This window comes from Nycticebus coucang, chromosome 24 (genome assembly GCF_027406575.1).
Source record: "Nycticebus coucang isolate mNycCou1 chromosome 24, mNycCou1.pri, whole genome shotgun sequence".
NCBI classification, from domain to species: domain Eukaryota; kingdom Metazoa; phylum Chordata; class Mammalia; order Primates; family Lorisidae; genus Nycticebus; species Nycticebus coucang.
In genome coordinates this window covers 25,106,166-25,127,027 of record NC_069803.1, presented here as the reverse complement: position 1 = coordinate 25,127,027, position 20,862 = coordinate 25,106,166, and the positions used below count along the sequence as shown (strand labels likewise).

At 43.7% G+C, this 20,862-nt stretch overlaps 1 protein-coding gene and 1 long non-coding RNA gene across 5 annotated transcripts in view; one reads left to right on the top strand and one right to left on the bottom strand.

Annotated features, from left to right (window-relative positions):
- The window catches only part of DOCK5 (dedicator of cytokinesis 5), a 197,573-nt gene that overhangs the window by 115,129 nt on the left and 61,582 nt on the right, over positions 1-20,862 (bottom strand). For 2 of the 4 annotated variants that reach the window (XM_053578247.1, XM_053578246.1), the window contains one exon: positions 6,700-6,740. The exons of the other annotated variants lie outside the window; for them this stretch is intronic. In XM_053578247.1, coding sequence (XP_053434222.1) covers positions 6,700-6,740 — 41 coding nt within the window. The remainder of the gene's footprint in view (positions 1-6,699; positions 6,741-20,862) is intronic. 4 annotated transcript variants of the gene reach the window in all.
- Positions 38-9,237, top strand: LOC128576253 (uncharacterized). Its single transcript, XR_008377318.1, has 3 exons — positions 38-364; positions 797-1,267; positions 7,977-9,237. It is a non-coding gene; the product is annotated as an uncharacterized LOC128576253 (long non-coding RNA).

Here is a 20,862-nt window from a genome sequence, read left to right as displayed (position 1 = left end):
GTTCAATGGTGAGCTCCTCAAACCCGTTGGCTTCTACATGCCGTGAGATACTTCCCTTACAGGGCTTCCAATGATGAGACAGAGGCTATGCAGAACTTCAGGGACCCAGAAAAGATGAGTGATTTTCTAAAGTAATTCCACTTTTGCTTAAACCAAATGCACGCAGCTCAAGGAGTGTTAGCTACCTGTTATTTTAGCATTTTCCAGTCTTCCAGCTCTCCATTCTGTATCCCTAAGAGGCAATTCTACATCAATATTGTGACATTGCCCATGGGGAAAACTAAGGCCCATAAAGACCTTAGAAAAAGATGAGAAACCACTGGGGAGAAATGAAGAGTGGAGGACCCAATCCAACCAAGAGGAAGTAAGTCCTAGATGTGCATTTTCTTAAATGCCAAAAGCTGCTTCTGCTGTATCTCTGCGTGATACACTTACTCACAGACAGAGAAGACACCACAGAAGCCCCCACTGATCTTTTCTTGGGGGCATTTTTATATAAAGAACTGTGTAGCTGGGACTGTTGGCTCAATTGCTCTGAGCTCTGCTCCTGTAAGAGTTGGCCTGAACTCTGTGGACACTGCACTTCAGGGGTGGCTGACCACAGAGGTGGGAGTGGATGTCCTGATGCCCAGGGGACTGTGGTCCAAGGTGCACAGGTACCCAAGGATCCCTCATCCACGCAGAGACTAGAAACCAGTGACCATCAGCAGGGGCTGGCCTCGTATGCAGCTGTGTGCACTATATTTGCCTGTGTAATACTCTTCTTTCTCCCTTTTAATCTTTGCCAATAAAACAGGAAACAGCAAGAACATTGGCGATTAAGCTGCTCCCAGCCTTGGGGATGATGACAGGGTGGATCCTGGAACTGCTTGAGTCAGAAGCCAAATGGCCATCCTCGCCCGCCACGCAGAAGGAACCACAAGGGCCGGGAGCCAGGCACAGTGGCTCGTGCCCATAATCCTATACCCTGGGAGGCTGAGGCCAGAGGATCCCTTGACCTAAGGAACACAAGACCTGTTTCTACTGAAAAAGGAAAGAAAGAAAATAAAACAAAAGTTCAATGTGTGTGCAATTCTTTGGGGGCCTGATTTTTAGAGTTCGGAAGCTCCAGATTGGTCTCTAGGCTACCCAGAGAAATCAGGGTGTTTCTTCTGTCTGCTGAGCTGCTGACTCTCTCCTCTGTGGAGAGCCACGCCTGCTTGTCGTGAACTCACCTGGGGGACAGTATGCTCAGTGACATAAGGCAGCCACAAAAGGACAAACACTGGTGAGTCTGTCATCTGTGGTACCCTGAATCATCCCGTTCATAGACACAAAGTCAAACAGGAGTTGCAGGAGCCTGGGAGGGAATCTGATGGATGTAGAAGTTTAGCTAGGGGAGATAAGAAAGTTCTAGAGATGGATGGTGACGACTACATCACAAAGTGAACGTACTTAATGCCGCAGGGCTGTACACTTACAAATGCTGAAATGGTATATTTTGTGTTGTGTGTATTTTACCACAATGGAAAAAAAAAATTCCAGAACTCAATAGACCAAAGGGGGCCTGGGGTGCAGGGGGGGGTGAACTATTCCGACCAGTTTTAAGGACCCAGATTTGGAAGTTAAAGGTTACATTGCTAGTCCGAAGGGACCTTTGTGAAAGGCTTTTCAAATCTAGGAGGTAAAGACAGTAAATTATTTTAAGTACATTTTACCTCAATTTAAAAAAAAATCATCATTGAAAAGGTAGGAAAAAAAAAAAAAAGAAAAGGTAGGTCAGATGTGGTGGCTTACACCTGTAATCCTAGCACTCTCAGAGGCCAAGGCAGGAAGATCACCTAGCGCAGGAGTTCAAGATCAGCCTGAGTATTTTCTCTACTAAAAAGTCCCAGCTGCTCGGGAGGCTGAGGCAGGAGACTCGCAGAAGCCCAAGAGCTGGAGGTTGCTGTGAGTCCTGTGACGTCATGGCACTCTACTGAGGGCGGTAAAGTGAGACTCTGTCTCTACCAAAAAAAAAAAAATGAGGTTGCTATGAGCTGTGACACATGGCACTTGGCCTGGGTGACAGAGTGGGATTCTGTTTCCAAAAAAAAAAAAAAAAAAAAATATATATATATATATACACAATACATACATATATACTTACATTCATACATAAATAAAAATTTAAAAAAAAGGCAAAATACCAACTGAAATTTTCATGCATACATAATCTGGTGACTGGTCTATCCTAATAATTGAGAAATACACAAGACAGAAGTATTCAGAAATACAAATAAACAACAATGGACTTTGTGACATCGAAGCAGGTCATCAGCAGATCATTTATGTCACAGACACCGTGACTTTCATAGAAGAGAGTGTTTGCTTTGTCACGTCACCACTCAGCCACATGCAGAGCATCCTCCGTGATGCCACTTGGCATCTACAGTCATTTAATTGCTCTGACAAATTCCTAAGCTGCCGTGACACACAGAAAGCCAGAGGAAGCCCAGATAATACATTTCTGATTTACAGCCTCTCTCCAGTCTGCTTGGCTTTCCTCAATGCAATCCACTCACATGAGTAAAACGATAAACAAACGAGCTTCTGGACGTTGCCCTTCCCCATGTGTCCATAATCCCGCCAGGATCAATAACTGGTTTTGAAAAAGCTTTTGGCTTCTTCAATTTATAAAACCACTAGCTCCTTTTATTACCACTTTAAATGCCTAGGGAAGCTTATAAATGATACCAAGAATGCCCATTAAAACAAGAGGTCTTTCAAGCAGCACTTCCTCCAAGGAGCAGGAAATGAGGGACAGGGCATTAAGAGACCATTTATAATGGGCCGGGTGGCTTCACGAAGGGGTGTCAAAAGCTGAGCACCCTTCAGGACAAGTGACTTTGAATGGACTCTGTTTTTCCTAGATTGCCCTACAAGAAAAATATTTCAACGTAACATGCAGGGCCCTCATCTGCACCATCGTTTCATTAAATTACTAAGTTTTTCTTTAATTAGCAACAACAAAGAGCTCTTACTGAAATTCTTCTTCTGAAGGGTGAAGTTTTAAACATCAAGGATTTTAAAAATATTTTACTGAATATAAAAAGATTAAAAACACATCCAGAACTTGTTACGTAGCTCCTAATGGGGCACCCTGTCCATCTCCTTTTGAAAGCAGACAAGAGCAAGCACTATTAGCTACATGGATTTTGCTACAGAGTAATATATGCAGGCCTCTATATTGTGGGTTCCGATTCATGGATTCAGCCAACTGCAGACTGAAAATATCCAGAAAAAAGAATTGAACATATACCAGCTGCTTTCCTTAAATAATATAGTACAACAACTATTTATACAGGATTTACATTGTATTAGGCATTATACGTAATCTAGAGGTGATTTAAAGTATACACAAGGATGAGTACAGGTTAGATACCAACACTGCACCGTTTTCTATCAGGGATTTGAGCATCCATGGATTTTTGTAATCTGCAGGAGGTCCTGGAACCAATCTTCTACAAATATAGAGGGACCACTGTGTTAGGAAACCACAGGATGCCTTAGATTTTTTTTTTTTTTTTTTGGTAGTTTTTGGCTGGGGCCAGGTTTGAACCTGCCACCTCTGGTATATGGAGCCAGCGCCCTACTCCTTGAGCCATAGGGGCTGCCCCACAGGATGCCTTAGAAATCAAGGTTTTTCTATGATCAAAAGGATTCTTCTATACAGCAGACTCTCTGCAAAGGCAGACCTATAGTATAGGACTCTGATTCAACATGATGGACACTGACTAGTTAAAAATCAAGCATTTTGGTGGGGTGCGGTGGCTTGCGGCTATAATCCTAGCACTCGGGGAGGCCCAGGGAGGAGGATCGTTTGAGCTCAGAAGTTTGAGACCAGCTGAGCAAGAGCAAGACCCCCATCTCTATTAAAAATAGAAAAACTAGTCGGGTGTGGTGCCTGAGTCCCAGCTACTCGGGAGGCTGAGGCAGGAGGATTGCTTGAGCCCAGGAGTTTGAAGCTGCTGTGAGCCACGATGATGCCACTGCACTCTACCCAGGGCACAGAGTGCCACTCTGTCTCAAAAAAACAAAAAAATTCAAGCATATTGTTTGTTCCTAAAGATTATCATATGACTTTCTCTGAGAATTTTTTTTGCTTATTTTAAAAAGTTGATTTCAAAAAATAAAGGACTGGGAATTCAGTGACATAAGTATTCTCACTCTTTAGCAAATTCAGGACACCAAAGCTGTGAATTTTAATCACGCTTTGAAATAGCTACCAGTTCCACAATTCTGTGTCACTTAACCAGGGCTCAGATGCAGGAGTGGCACCAGGCGCTCCGTGTCACTGAGGGTCTCACAGGAAAGCTCTTCCCTTCAGCCCTGTCCTGTTCTCATTCACTCCTGCACACCTGCCTCATACGGCTCTATTTGATGGCCCAGAGAAACTGAAGTCAGCAAGCGAGTAAACGAAAATAATTAGCCTGGAAAAGTAGGTAGCTCAAGAATCTAACTGTGGGTAGAAAAATTCAGTTATCAGGGTTTGGGCAGAGATAAAAGGACCAAAATTGTGGGAGTTGATACTTGCATTTTTTTTTTTTTTTCTGAGACGGTCTCACTATGTCGCCCTTGGCAGAGTGCCGTGGCATCACAGCTCACAGCAACCTCAAACTCTTGGGCTTAAAGCAATTCTCTTGCCTCAGCCTCCCAAGTAGCTGGGACTACAGGTGCCCACCACAACACCTGGCTATTTTTTGGTTGTAGTTGTCACTGTTGTTTGGCAGGCCCGGGGTGGATTCAAACCCACCAGCTCTGGTGTATGTGGCTGGCCCCCCTAGCTGCTGAGCTACAGGCACCGAGCCAATACTTGCATTTTTAAAAGTTCCTTTATTTTGCTAAATTATTAAGTTCCCAAAGTTAACAAAATGTGCATGTGTGCACACACACGTCCAAAAATTGGGTGTGAATTGTCAACAGCACAGAAAACCGTCCTGGTTTTTGATGGCCTATTCAGAGGTGTCCAACCTGCAGCCCCCGGGCCACCTGCAGGTTATGTAAAGACTGTTTTATCTATGATGTCGATATCAAAGAAGTATCCACAGACCTTTTCTTTTACTCATCAGCTTTTGTTAGTGTTTGTGTATTTACCGTGTGGCCCAAGACAACTCTTATTTGTCTAATGTGCTGCAGGAAAAAAAAAAAAAAGATTAGACACCCTTGTATTTTGCAGAAAGGTGTTTTGCTGGGCCCTGTGCTCTTTCAAGAGTTGGGCATTCAACACTAGTTTAGGAAAATGTCTCTCTCCTGCTGTGAACAATAAAAATTGTGGGGTTTTGGGTTTTTTTCCACTTCTCGTCCTTTTCCTCATTTACCATTCAGCATGTGAACTAATTGTGAAATGATAAGGCCCTATCGACTTTGCTCTTTTGAAAGAAAGTGCTGACATGTTACGCTGCCCCAGTGAGCAGTATCAAAGGACAGTGCTGACAGGCCCTAAAAGCAACTGTGGGAGGTATGAACCTAATTCATAGATTTTCTTTAGCCCGATGATTAACAGTTCTGGCACAGGAAAAAAAGAATTGTCCAGTTCAGTATTTTTCAAACTCTGCCCACAAAGAAAAGTAAGAGATGCATTGTGGTAACCTAGTCCTACACATCAAATACAACAAATCTTTAAAAGTACAGTACTTAGTTGACCACCTCCCTACACTGACCACCTCCTCAAGTTCACCTAATTTTCACAGACGGGACATGCACCCCATGTATGTGTCAGGATAGCAGGCCTGTGTCGACCACCTCCCTGTGTCAACCAGTTTGTTACAGCTCAGCTCCGTCAGTGGTCAACTTACAGAGGTTCTACTGTGCATAAAATGCCTGAAAATATATACGTAAAGCAAAAGTTTCACGAGACGATATTTACATTTTATTTTCTTCTTTCCTTTTCAGTTTCATTTTATGGAAAATATTGGTTATAGGCCAGTGTCTTTTTGTGTGTGTGTGTAAGATAGTCTCTGTGTTGCCCAGGCTAGAGTGACATGCCATCATCATAGCTCACAGCAACCTCAAACTCTTGGGCTCAAGCGATCCTCCTGCCTCAGCCTCCCAAGTAGGTGGCACTATAGGCACCTGCCACGGTATCTGGCTAATTTTTGTTTTTCAGTAGAGATGAGGTGTTGGTCTTGCTCAAGCTGGTCTCCAACTCCTGAGCTCAAGCGATCCTCCCACCTCAGCCTCCCAGAGTGTTAGGATTACAGGCATGAGCCACTGCGCTTGGCCTGTAAGCCACTATCTTGATATCATGATGTGTTCTTGGAGTTGTGAAGCTCACGTTTGAAAAGCACTACTTTGGTTTATCCTAGTTTACATTGAAAGAAAGAACTGAGTGGAAACGGGGAGAGCTTTTTGTTATGGGATTTTAGCAGTGGAAGTAAGAGCAGGAGGGGCACAGTCCTCTCCTCCCTGAAGACAAATCAGCTAGAACAGAGTATTACCACCGTGCTCAGCGGGAGGGGCTGGGGGCAAGGTGGTAGGGGATACAGTTTCTGGGGCTTACATGATTTTTATTTAAACATTAAGATTAGAGAATTTGCCTTCCAATCAAAAGAAAAGCCATCAAAAAGCAAGCCAATGAAGTTTGCCAAAAGCAGTGAGCAGATGAGGGGATCAGATAGCACAACACAAAACCAGCAGAGAGATTTCAAACAAAATTGAAAATTGAATGATAAACTGTACCTTTTTAGATTTATTTTGGAGGGTATATCCTCTGTACCAACCTGTCAGGGCATAAGAGAAGACAAAATCTTTCATGGTTTCCAGATAACATATCAGCAATGTACATTCTCCTGTGACTAACCCTGGGATGAAACCCAATTAGCAGACATGTTAGCATATGAATATTTTAGTTTGATATGCAATAAAAAGCCAGATCTATTTTAGAGCTGTATCCTTTTAATAGTAATAGGATTTAAAGTTCGGTAGAATCTAGCCTTATCTACTCCTTTAGAGAAATATCAAAGCAAAAAACCCCAAGGTGGAAGTCACCCCAACCTCTTCCCACTTCAATATCTTGAATTAAAAGCTCCTTTAATAATTGCATTAATCTACACAGCTAGGATTTAATTTTTTAAAAAAGCTCCTTTCAATAAATGGTTTGTATGAATGTCTACGGACTTTCATTGTATGCATACATTCTATTAATATGTCACTTTATACTGTTAAAATAGATATTTCAAAATAATTTATATTTGCTCTAACTCTTCCGAGTTCCCAGTTAAGAACCACTATTCTGGAATAATTTTTGATTGTAATAGTGAGTCTTATCTATATAAATATGTGCAGCTTAAAAAACCCCAAGCAAATAATAAAATAACATTTTGTGCAATCCTTAGTAGTTCTATCAGCATCTCTATGCAACAAAAAAGATTTCATGGGTCTGCTTGCTAAGGCTTAGATAGAGGCTTTAACATCTTTAAAAATTCCAATAAAATCAGTGTAACTGGCTTATTGTACCCTCAATGAATCCCCAACAATAAAAAAAAAAAAAAAGGAAAAAAAAAATTCCAATAAAGACGCAAACGTATGGACATCTTCCATCCCTCTATCTTACAAAGTATATAATTTAATCTGTGAATAGACTTTTTATATTAAATACTTATTAAACACTATAGGTAGTTCACTGTAATAATTTTCCTCATTTCCCACGACCATTAAGTAAGGTGTCACCCTGGTGATCGTGCCTAAGTAAAACCCTGTTGTAAGTAGCAGATACGTGAACGGCACCACACACAGTGAATCGATGCAAACTGCACTTAATATGTTCAGGAATCTGCCAACAGGACTCTCTTGTTCTACATGAAATCACCCAGAGAAAAGACACGTAATCTATTTCATACATGTCACAAGTACAAAACTGAGTTTACCTTCTTCAGGTAAAGATGCAGTACTATTTGCACCAATTTTGAACTGTCACTGGCATTCAAAAATTGAACAGATTTTGGTATGTTTTACAGGAAGGAGTGGGATAGATTCTATGGGCAACTGCAGTTTTCACCGAGACACATGGCTGACAAAAAGATATCTGAACAGGACATATGGCCCTCCGCTGAAGAAGCCAGGGTGTGAGTGATCCTGGTGTCAGAAGAACCCCAAGCCAAGCATCTCTCCCCAGGTCTCAAGCGTCTGGACCCATCTGTACACACTTGCTTAGCTCTGTGAAAACACGAAGAAGGCTTTTGCATGAATGAATGGCTTCAATGTCATCCTGGGACAAGGTCAGAGGGCTGGGGAAACAAGCTCAGAAACAATTCTTTCATCTTTTCCAAACAGTTTTCATCTTTCTATGCCCTGGAAAGCCAAGCTTTCTTCATTTCACATTCAGGGAAGAATTTATCTGTGCTTTTGTAAACAGTGTTTTGCACAGCCATTCATCACAGAATTACGCCTCCTACACCTGTTATTGTGGAAAGACTTTTCTGAACCTCTGAAGTTTTCTCTAGGATTGTGGCTTCTGTATAACCCCTATTCTGCAGGCACAAAATCACCACGCTGGAATCTGGGAAAGTTCATTTTCCTTGGCGTCGGATGATAGGAGTGTACCGTCTAACTCTGAGGTTTTAATCACAAACTGCCAGGACTCCGTATGTTCAACAGCTAATGACTGCATGGGATACGGTAAGAGTTCCTGAGTACATCTGCCCATTTCCACATTACAAACCTGGATTGTCATACAAGCAAGAATGCAATTTCCCAATCAGTCCCAAATATTTAAAATAAGACAGGCATAATTAAATATGGCATGCTCTTAGGCTGTGCTTTGAGAAGCAGAGAGACAATAAAGGCTGTGTCACCAGGCATCTGTAACCAACGGGTACTGCAAACTGGCTTCCACATTCTGAGATGCTTTCTGTAGTACTACTTTATTAAAATGGAGGGAAAGAGGCTCGGCGCCTGTAGCTCAGTGAGTAGGGCACTGGCCACATACACTGAGGCTGGCAGGTTCGAGCCTGGCCTACGCCAGCTAAACAACAATGACAACTGCAACCAAAAAATAGGCAGGTGTTGTGGTGGACAACTGTAGCCCCAGCTACTCAGGAGGCTGAGGCAAGAGAATTGCTTAAGCCCAAGAGTTGGAGGTTGCTGTGAGCTGTGATGCCACGGCACTGTACTAAGGGTGACATAGTGAGACTCTTGTCTCAAAAAAAATGAAGGGAATGAGGGGGGTGAGTCCAGAGGGCTACTCTGCCCTTCACTGAGGTGAAATAACAGTCTCAAAAATAAATTCATAGCAACCAAGCAATGCTAAGAGTTGTTCTTCCAGTAGGATAACAAGTCATCTCTGTTTTCCTGGGAGTGCCCCAATTCAGATAAAAAACCTGCCCTCGCCAATTTGAAAATATCAGAGAGTTCCTAATTCCATCATCACAGTTACTTCCTTTGTCTGGCAATTCGGATGATCTCATCAGTCAAAACGCCTGTTCCAGTTCACTTCTCCCACCCGAGTGTCCCTCTGGCTACTGCACACTTTCTGGCTAGCAGATCCCTTACCCTGCCACATGCAGCCAATAAGAAATTTCTTATGCACTAATCTAATCACCGTGGTATAGCAGAGAGCAATAGTCATCATGAAGATGACACTCTGGTGTAAAACAAACAAACCTAAATAAGATGATCTGAGGTAATGACAGTGCAAAGAAGAAAAAATATCCAAGAAGCGGAACTCGGGACATCATGTTTAAGGGACGGTCACTCTGAGAAGCTGAACAGGAACCACCAAGGAAAGATCTGGGGAAAGAAACTTACAGGCAAGAAACAACTGAGTGAGGAAGCTGTGAGACAGGCGTAAGCTTCAAGTTCAAAGGCAGAAAGAAAATACTTAACCAGCAGAGCTCAGGGCCAGAGAGGGAGAAGGGGAGGAGGCGAGGAGGAGGTGGCTAGAGGGAGGTATGGCTCTTAAGCCTGGGCACCCAGGAGACCCACAAGGGACTTTTCAAACTACGGATGCCCAGGACACACCTGCAAATATTCTGACTTAATTGGACTTGGGTGGGAACCAGGCTTAGTGCTTTTAAGAAGGTCCCCTGGTGATGCCAATGTGCAGGTAGGATTAACGGTCACAGCCGTAAGTACTTCACACCACGGAGGGATGGGGGGTTATTCTCAGTACAATAGGAAGCATTGCAGGACTTCAAAAGTCATCATGCCTTATGCTTTGAAGAGCATCCTGGCCACTGAGAATGGATCGTGGGAGGTGGGACGTTACAGAAAGAGAAACACACCGGGGAGGAGACTGGCCGGTGCAGGATGATGAAAAGCTGCAGGATCCAACGTGGATCCACTGGGGTTGCTCGGGATCTAGCTGGGAATAGCTACAAATACAGGAGAAAAGGCAAAGGCTCCAGGGTGTTTAGATCTTGGGCTCAAGCAAATCAGTGCACACAGAATTATTCCTTCATATAGGAAGGCTGAAGAAAGAACAACGTTGGGAGAAGGGAAGATGGAAGCGGGTGGTGCACCCTGGCCCTTGAGATTCCCTTCCTGAACAACTGCGTCATGAAGACATTTGGTGGAAGAGCGTGACTTGGTCACCTGCAATGGGGGAAGGAAGGACATCGCTGTGGGGGGAGAGACAGGGGGCCCCGCATGCCAAATGAGGGAGCAGATGGGGTGTCAGAGCCTACACAGCTCGGGGGGCATCGACACGTGGGGCTTAGGGGTGGGACTGGCAGGGGCTATTCAAGAAAGAACAACACAGAGGGGAGTGTCTGCATGGAGATGGGAGACTGGCTAATCGTAGGGAACTGATCAAATGAGTAAATATATACGACTACGGAAAATCAGGTTTTTTGCTGTCGGAGAAAGGATTGACAAGCACAAGAAAGGAAAAATCCTGAATGAACCCTCTGCTGCTAGACTAAAACTGAAGGTACGGGGCGGCGCCTGTGGCTCAAAGGAGTAGGGCACCGGCCCCCCCGCCCCCCCATATACCGGAGGTGGTGGGTTCAAACCTGGCCCCGGCCAAAAACTGGAAAGAAAGGGAGGGAGGGAGGGAGGGAGGAATAAATGAACTGAAGGTATGTATGTAAATTTGTGACTTCTCATAGACTGCCAAAATTAACAGAGGCGCCAATCTTTAAATACACAAATGCACGCCAACCCCCGCTCTGTTGAAATATCTAGTTAGTTCCTGTTTTTCTGACCCTGAGAGAGATGACGGGGGAGCTCTGGACCTCGGGGCTGCCAGTCCAAAATGAGGCCGGAGGACAGAGGGTTCCATGAGGAATGAACCCAAGAAAGAAAGGAACTGTCAAATTACTTTCCTGAACATATTAACAGGAGGCAAACGCTTCCGTCAGAAACCTTGAGTACGAAATAGAGATAGGTCCAAAAACAACCAAGAAAAAAGAATTAGCTCTAGAAAAACCAATCAAAGAATACCCACAGCCTCTGCTGCTTAAACTACACAGGCATAATAATCCAAATAATAACAATTTTTAAAAAATCAAACAAATATACTACATCAAATTTGGTTGCCTATATTAGAGACAAATGAGTTCTTATCTGTTTGGTGGAGAGCACAGAAGACCTAAATAAATAAAATTGAAAACAGAAATATCAAGTTTAAAAGCACAGCTATTTGGAAATAAACAGGTCAATATACAAAAATTGGCTGAAAGAGTTCAAATATTTCTGAAAGAGGTGCAGGGACAGCAGTTATTCATTATAACCCTTGCAGAAAGGATTTCAATTCTGAAACTTATATACATTTATAGTGGATAAAATTAAAAATTAAAAAGCTGATGAGCCCCGGTAAGCCGGAACTAAGCACAGGCAAAACTGTATGCACAGAAAACAGATCCCAGTTGCCCAGCCCTGAGCAGGGCGTGGGGCTTACTGCAAAGGGGCCTGGGGGAACTTTCAAGGCTGACAGAATGGTTCCTTAGAATGGTTGCTTAGAATGGTCCTTTATCTGGACTGTGTTGTGTTTCAAGCTGACATGCATTTGTCAAATTCTGCACAATTGTAAAAAACAGGGTGAATTTTACTCTACGACCGTGATTATGAGTGAAAACATCCAAACACAGCAGACACATTATCATTCCACTGATACAAAGTTGACTAACAGGTAAAACTAACTCACGGTGATCTAAACCAGAGCAGCAGTTGTGTCCTGAGCGGAGGAACTGTATGTTAGGAGCCACCTGGGAATTTTCTGGGGTGAGAAAAACGTTCCACATCTCGATTGGAGTGTCAGGTGGAACACGTGGGCTGCATTCAGTGAATACAAATTTTATTGCAATTTTTAAAAATATATATGAAAATTTATACCACCAAATGAATATTACTTTACAAAATTACTTCAAAGTAATGTAGACTCACACTGTACAAATATGACTGAATATTTCTGTCTGAGAATGCCTCTGAAACAAGTGTGAGTCATTTGTGAAAAACCATAGAACTTTCCAAAGGCATTATTCATCTTAATTACTCACTTCATGCTCCCAAACTCATTCTGAACGAGTTTTGCTATTTTTAAAGGTTCACTTACAGATCGGAGACCCATGTATTCAGCCAACAGTTACAGGCATCAGAAAGGCAAGATGTGCGAGGTCCTTGTATCCTAAACTCTATTTAACAATGGAAGGGAAATAACATGTATGTGTATGGGCAAACACGGGCGCATAGGACAAAAAAAGTAATTTCACATAGGGAAAAAAGTGATGAAGGCGTGTAAGAGGGCCACGTGGCCAGGCTGATTCATGGGGATGGTGCTACTTGAGAAAGCACGCGGTTAGAAAATTCTGAGGAGGGACATTCGCACAGAGGACTTACACCGCTAATGTGGCTGTTCATTCATTATACATAAAACACTCACTCAACACCAGTGTTCCAGACATCATCTTCAAGGAGGAAGGAAACAGATCCATAAACAAATAACGAAACATAAAAGGGCTTTTAATGGCAATGCTCAGAGATATTGGCACACAAAGGAGCCAGTCATGATGAATATGCTTCAGACTCAAGCAATTACTACTGGGGGGGCAGGGACAGACTCAGGATTTTTCTGAACCATGAAAGCATCACTTAGATGTGCAAGCTATGGAGTATTCTATAAAAATCTCCCCTTCTTTAAGTTTTCTGCCACATTCATGCATTAAAAAAAAAAAAAACCCATGAATTATTTTTAATCTCCCAGGAATTTAAGGCAAGAAAAAGGGAGATACTGGGGAAAAGGGGGGCCTGTGGCCCAGTGGGTAGAGTGCTGGCCCCATATACTGAGGGTTGTGGGTTCAAACCCGGCCCCAGCCAGCTAAAACAGTGGCAACTGCAACAAAAAATAGCTGGGTGTTGTGGCAGGGTCCTGTAGTCCCAGCTGCTCGGGAGGCTGAGGCTAGAGAATCACCTAAGCCCAAGAGTTGGAGGTTGCTGTGAGCTGTGACACCATGGCACTCTACCGAGGGCAACAAAGCAAAACAAAAAAAAAAAAAAAACAAGGAGATACTGTTTATATGCTCCTATGTTGTAGGTGGGGGCAAGGTCCACAGAGGAGCAGGTGCTAAATAAATCCTCTTGTGTTTTCTTTAAGTGTCACTGGTCTGGTAGCTTGAGGATAAAACACAATTAATTAGGCCAAGGTCAAATGTTCCATCCCTACCCCCCAGAGGCCAGGTAAGCCTGTCAAGTTTCCATGGTTGTGGGCTACCCCTGCATTGTCAGAGAGCTGTCCCTCAAATAGAAGCCTGTTGTCCCTCAGATAAGCCAGTGAGCAGAAACAGCTGGGGGCAAACTCCTTACAGAGAAGGGACTCAGTCTGAAGTCCCCCTTCCCGAGGGACAGTAGCTGTCCCTTCTCTGTGGACATCACATTTGCTGCCTTCTGCAGCCTCGGGGTTCATGACGTGCACACTCTCAATGCACCATCCACCTCATTGGGGTTTTTGAAAGTAAGTTCAGAGGCCTCAAGTCAAAGGATGCAAAGATGGTAAAAGGCGATTCTATTTTTTATATTTTCTGTGTGTGACCAGTCTTCCGAGTGAACTGTCTGAGCTCCATTTTGTACTTTTGAGATAAGCAGACGTAGTAGATGTTGGAAGTTTGAGCTCCAAAGGCACTTAGAGCTTGCTGAAATCTAAAACCCTTAGAAAAAAGGAAATAGGCAAGAAAATGAAAAGGCCACTTCCCATGTGAGCTGGGGACACAAATGCAGGCCTCCTACCCACCAGCTCAGCATCCTTTTTCTGGCACTAAGCTGCCTCGTTGGCCATGCTAGGGCCACAGTCAGCAAGACACTTGTTCAACCGACTGTCAGGTGAGGTGAGCCTGGCCACAGAGTCCTGTAGGTATAAACACAAGGCACTAGGCACATTGTTTAAGACAAAAAGAAAGGGATGTGACCTCCAGTTGTTATATTTTTTATATTTTTAATGAACAAAAAAAAGGAACCATTCCCTTTTCTGGGAGAGGCACACACAGCCAAAATAAGCATTGGATGAATATCTCAGCGAGGATAAGGAGGTCATCTTGAGCTAGTGGCCAGGGGTGGTAGCTCGTTACACTTGTAATCCTCGCACTTGGAAGGCTGAGGTGGATGGGGTGCTTGGAGCCAACAGTTCAAGACCAGCCTGGGCAAGAGTTAGCCCCCCATCTCTAGCCTGGAGGAGATTTTATTTCTGTGCTGGCTTCACCATGACCAGCCCCGGGAAACTCCATTCTTTTCATTGTCAAAGACTTCGACCTCTTACAGTTCCCTCAACAAAAATAGGTTGTTGTTTTTTTTTTAATCTTGTTATTCCATACAATCTAACTGTAGCTAAAAGTGCCAGGCATGGTGACGCCTATAGTCCCAGCGACTTGGGAGGTAGGAGGATCATTTGAGCTCAGGAGAACGAGATTTTGGTGAGCTACTATGACGTCACTACACTCCAGCCTGGGTGACAAAGCAAGACCCTGTCTCCAAAAGAAAAAAAGACGCTGCAAGAAATGTGCAAAGAAATCTGCACGTCCTGGGCACAACGGGAACTAGATTGCAAAGTCTGTGTGAACTTTCTTCTTTTTCCTGGGATCCCATGCCCAGTGGACAGAGCTGAGCAGGGCCAGGGCACCCTGCCTAGGAGGCTGAACGTTCAGAAAAGACCAGGCACTGCTCCTTCATAAAGAAAACACGTGAAATCAAAATGCCTGGCTCTCTGTGCTGGCTTCACCATGACCAGCTCCGGGAAACTCCATTCTTTTCATTGTCAGACTTCGACCTCTTACAGTTCCCTCAACAAAAATAGGTTTTTTGTTTTGTTTTTTTTTTTTAATCTTGTTATTCCATACAATCTAACTGTAGCTAAAAGTGCCAAGAAGGTTTCATCTGGTTGCCCACGGTGATGTCAGAGACTTCTATTCTCGATGAGCAAGTACCTCCTTAGACGGGCAGAGGGACCGGGCGGTGAGGGGGAAGAAACGGAGCCAAACCACGTGCGCAGGACAGAGAGGGGACATATCCAAACAGCCACTGCAAGACCAGGAAACCTCTCGGCGCTGTCACCTCCCCCATGAAGCTCAGCGAAAGGACAGAAATAAAATCTCCTCCGGGCTAGACGACATTCTCGCTCTGGTTGGCCAATTCCCTTTTTATTTTCTAGATGTGGCTTTTTGCCTTTTTTAAAGTAAATCCTGCTAGCAGTTAGTCCTTGCTAAAAGTATAACTTTCCACTTCCAGGATGAATTCCTCTAATGTAATCAACCAGTTCAAGTGAGTTGAACGTGGCAGGAGGTATTGTGTAATTTTACCAGGAGCAGCCATGAATTTGCTAGAAGTCCTTAGATTTGTTTTATGGGCAGTGTTGAGTTGGAAACACCAACCAGAGAAGAGTACAATTAATCAAGCAAGATTTATTGTAGGGGGTCCGTTTTTTATAAAGAAGTGTGCTAGACTCTGCGGGGTTCAGGGAATTTGATTGAGAAGATAAACCTCAATCTCATCTCTCTTGAGGGCAGGAGTGAGTCCCCCTGGCTGGAAGGGTAAGTTTGTGCAGAAGAGCCATGGAGGAGGTAGGTTCAGAAAGGGCTCACCCCAACGTGGCCCATTTGGGGCGCTGGTAAAAATGTTTGACAAGTATTTAAAAAGCAGAAAAACCTTGCCCCCTTTGGAAGACTGCATGTTATAACCAAAGCATAAATATAATTTCCGAAGGCCGCATATTGTGGAAAGAACCCTGCATTTAGATTCCAAGGGACCCTGGCGAGAATCACAGCCCCACGGTTGAACAGCTATGTGAACTTCTTCAAGTTTTTTTTTTTTTTTTTTTGTGATTTTTTGGCCGGGGCTGGGTTTGAACCCGCCACCTCCGGCATATGGGACCGGCGCCCTACTCCTTGAGCCACAGGCGCCGCCCCTTCTTCAAGTTTTTTAACCTTGCCTTTCATATCGATTAAAAGAACTTCGACAACATTGGTCTCCCAGGATTGTACAAACTGAGATTCGGTACGTAAAAGTCATTGGATGCCTGGCCCACAGAGAGATGTAGAACAGGGTCAGACAAGTTAGAAGCTGAAGGTGCCCAATGAGACAGCCCAGGGACTATCTCCAGCTCTTAGGGCTTTGTACTTTGATGACTCTATTTGGAGTTCGTTTTTTCTTTTCTGAGGAATGTTGTCTGTGCTCCCCAGAAGGACCAGCAGCTCTCTAAATTATTCCTAAATTACTAACGATAAAGTCAAGACCTAGTATGCGCAGCGTGAATACCAGGAGAGGGGACACCTCACCCCAGAGTTGTGGTACCAGTTAAGAAGATGTAATTTCACTTCCCAACACGATAACTTCCCTGCCCCAAGAAAATGGCAGAAAAGATAATGGAATCTTAACTAGGATTGCACTACCTCTATAAATCAAGCTGTGAAGAACTGAAATTTTGACAATATTGAGTCTTTGAATTCTGTCATCATCATATTCTTTTCAACATCATAAATTACTCTTATAGTACTATGAATGAAACAGAGGCATGCCTGCAATGTAACCTTTTGCCAGATACAGGCAAGAGGATAGCTTATGCTCATTTGCCCTAAATCAACTTTGAACCTTCCTCTAAGACTTTCTCCTTACACTAACATTTTTTTCTTTATGCTAATGTTTAACTCCGTCTTACCCAGCACTACGGTGGTTTCATGTGGAGATAAGATACTGAGTCACAGGCTCAGCACCTGTGGCTCAAGCGGCAAAGGCACCAGCCACATACACATGAGCTGGCAGGTTCAAATCCAGCCTGGGCCCCGCCAAATGACAATGACGGCTGCAACCAAACAATAGCCAGGCATTGTAGTGGGCACCTGTAGTCCCAGCTACTTAGGACGCAGAGGCAGAAGAATCGCTTGAGCCCAGGCGTTGGACATTGCTGTGAGCTGTGATGCCACAGCACTCTACCTAGGATGACAGCTTGAAGCTCTGTCTCAAAAAAAAAGATACTGGGGCATTTTTAATAGAGGTTACACACCAAATAACATGAATGGCTCAGGAGTCAGGAGTGAAGACAGCCATGAGTGGGTGTGTGTGGGAGCCTGGGATGGAATATGCCTTTTCTATCACACTGTCCCCTTTTGATCCCTCGATCCAACCAAGATCCCTTGGAGTCCAAAATTTGTGGAATACAACAATGTACTGGGAACGTTCCTCCAAAGCATTCCAAATTGCTTTCAGGCTGACTTTGTTTTCTTAGGTGAATGGGAGCTGCCCCAACAGGTCAATTCCAAGTACCAGTTCAAGAGAGAGTAAGGAATGAAAAGTATCAGTCAAAAAAGAGTTCTTCCCTCTACACTAGAAGATTCCATACATGCCTAATACCTGAATAATACACATTTTAAAGATAAAATTCTAGGGGCGGCGCCTGTGGCTCAGTGAGCAGGGCGCCGGCCCCATATACAGAGGGTGGAGGGTTCAAGCCCAGCCCCGGCCAAAACGCAACAAAAAAAAAAAAAAAAGATAAAACTCTAGAAGCATATTCAAATACATCTCACCCAAAAGCAGTGGCTCATGTCTATAATCTTAGCACTCTGGGAGGCCAAGGCAGAAGGACCCCTTGAGATCAGTAGTTCAAGACCACTCTGAGGGAAGCCCCATTTCTATCAAAAAACAGAATGAATTAGCTAGGGGTGCACCTGTAGTCCCAGCTGCCTGGGAGGCTGAGGCAAGAGAATCGCTTAAGCCCAAGAGTTGGAGGTTGCTATGAGCTGTGACGCCACTTAGTGAGCGTCTTAGGCGACTTAGTGAGACTCTGTCTCCAAAAAAAGAAAAAAGAAAGGAAGACTTAGTGAGACTCTGTCTCAAAAAAAAGAAAAAAGAAAAGTAACATTCAAATATGTCTCAAAAGGAGAAACAGGAAGAAGACATTCTCTTTTTTTGTAAGATTAACTCTGAGGTAAGTAAGATTTTTCACTGGCCTTCCTTTTAATTAATTTTTCTGGTAAACACACTCCTACAGCCACACATATCTCATGAAAAACATCTCGGGAACATATGTCCCCAACAGCAGTGGCTTACAAGCTGTAGTTAAGGTAAAGGTCAAACAGATGGGGGAAGTGACCAAGCAAACTCCGCAAAATGCCACATGGCCTAATTTGCTTTCAAGGCTAATGCTAAATGTTTGCACACGGCGCTTGTCATAAAAATCCAAGCTGTTGGGCCCACTGCCACTTATATTTTTGAAAAAGCAGTTGTTTCTGTAACTGGATTGTGGTGATGGTATGGATTCTGAATGACCATAAACTTTTAATTATCTTGATTAGTGGAGTAACAAAAGGAAACAAAAGTTACAGATGCATCAAAGGCTATAGTGCGGTTTATGCCCAGGACAGTCTGACACATGCTATGAAGAAATGCTTTTTTAAAATCAGTTTTGAATATTTTATCTCTCAATGTGTCTTATGACCATTGGGCACGGTTGACCAAGGAGAGAAAGAAATGAGCAAAAAGGAGGAATAAGAAAGAGATTTCACAGCTACGAGGTTGGTCAATTATCATGGACAGTAAAATGGGACAAAACATCTTCCAGAATCAGACGTTCTCAAAAAGTGAGATTCCTTCCTGTAGCATAAGGTCTCATGCTGAGTTCTTATTACTGCCTCTCAAAACAATGATGATTAAGCCTCGTCTGCTTGAAACACATCTTCAAGTGCTCTCCTTTTTTATTCCTCTGGTAGAAAGTTTTGTCAGCCACAGAAACAAAATTCATTGCCACGTAACTTATCTGTCATGAAGGCCCACTTTATAAAGGTGAGATTCAAAGCCCGTGCAGCTCAAGTCCTAATCATTTCTTTTTATATGATAAGGGAGTGAATTTTTTTATGAAGGTTCATTTTTAAACTGGCCTCATTCGATACAGAAGAAATAAGAAAGGTGTAGTGAGCATTTCCTGTCCCTATACAAATGCTTTTTATTTCTTTCAACTTTCCAGGGTCACCCGTTTCCTTTGACTCTAGTCCGAGCAGGTGGGCTGTCCTTTATAAACGCCCCTGATAGGACATAAAACTTCGAGCTGTACCTGCCTCAGAGACATTACCTTACTGGATCAGTTCCAATGAGGACCCTTTGTGTTGTTTTTACCGCAGAAATCACCACTAACACGAGTAACCCTTTCTTTTGAGCTTATGAGTGGTTTACGGAGCTTGGAAAGAGTTACTCAGTGGATATGAATTAAATACAAGTAACCAGAGCTGGAGGGACAGGAGAATCTGGGCCTGAAACCACGTGTGACTAGACTGCGGTTACTGACAGGAGAGCAGTGTCCCTGCTAACAGGCTGCTGACACTTTACATTTATAAGGCACTACGTATTTTTCAAAGCACTTAGGTTTGATCACTTTCAAGTCAAAGAGTGACTCAAGTTTAAATGAAATGACCTTGATACAAGAGAGGGGCAGCGTCTTGACCAGGGACAGTCAACCACCTTATCTGAAGTGGTCCTCTCTTCATCCTCCTCTGGTCCCTGCAATATGGCCTCTTCTCCCCATGGCAACTCTAAGACTGTCACCGAACGTTTTTGTTTCTTACTTAGCTTACTTGCTTTCATCCATCTCTCCATTGCAAGCCCCAAGAGTAAGAACTTGGACTTTGCTGTTCAAGAGACCTCAGTGCCTAGAACATCTCTTATGCTCAAAAAACACACCTGGCACATGGCAGGTGCTCAGCAAGTGACGTTGAATGAAGAAGGGACCATGATCGGAATGTCCAGAGGTCAGCGTTCTTTCTGCCACAGACGTGGGGTGGGAAAGAACATTCGCAATAAAGAATGGGTAATCTCACTGTCAAACACCTGCCCTGGTTAAAGAAGCAAAGACACGGCAACAACCAAAGGCAAGACTGGTATCTCAAGAATGGAAAAAAAAGTATCCAATATACTCAATACTACTATGAAATCAATACATCACCACCTACACGCTCATATGAATGGCAACACATAACCATAGTCCAGAAAGTAGAAGGGAAGAGGAGGCGGGGGGGATATGGGAGGAGGGAGGGTATTCGGGGGGACCTCACCTAATGTACATGATGCAATGGTGCATTTCAAAACTATTAAGAAACGAGTATCGGCGGCGCCTGTGGCTCAGTGAGTAGGGCGCTGGCCCCATATGCCGAGGGTGACGGGTTCAAACCCAGCCCCGGCCAAACTGCAACAAAAAAATAGCCGGGCGTTATGGCGGGCGCCTGTAGTCCCAGCTGCTGGGGAGGCTGAGGCAAGAGAATCGCGTAAGCCCAAGAGGTAGAGGTTGCTGTGAGCTGTGTGACGCCACGGCACTCTACCCGAGGGCGGTACGTGAGACTCTGTCTCTACCAAAAAAAAAAAAAAAGAAACGAGTATCATTGTGATGGATGTGTTACTTAGCTCAGCGTAAACATTTCACATTGTATATCGAAGCAGTAC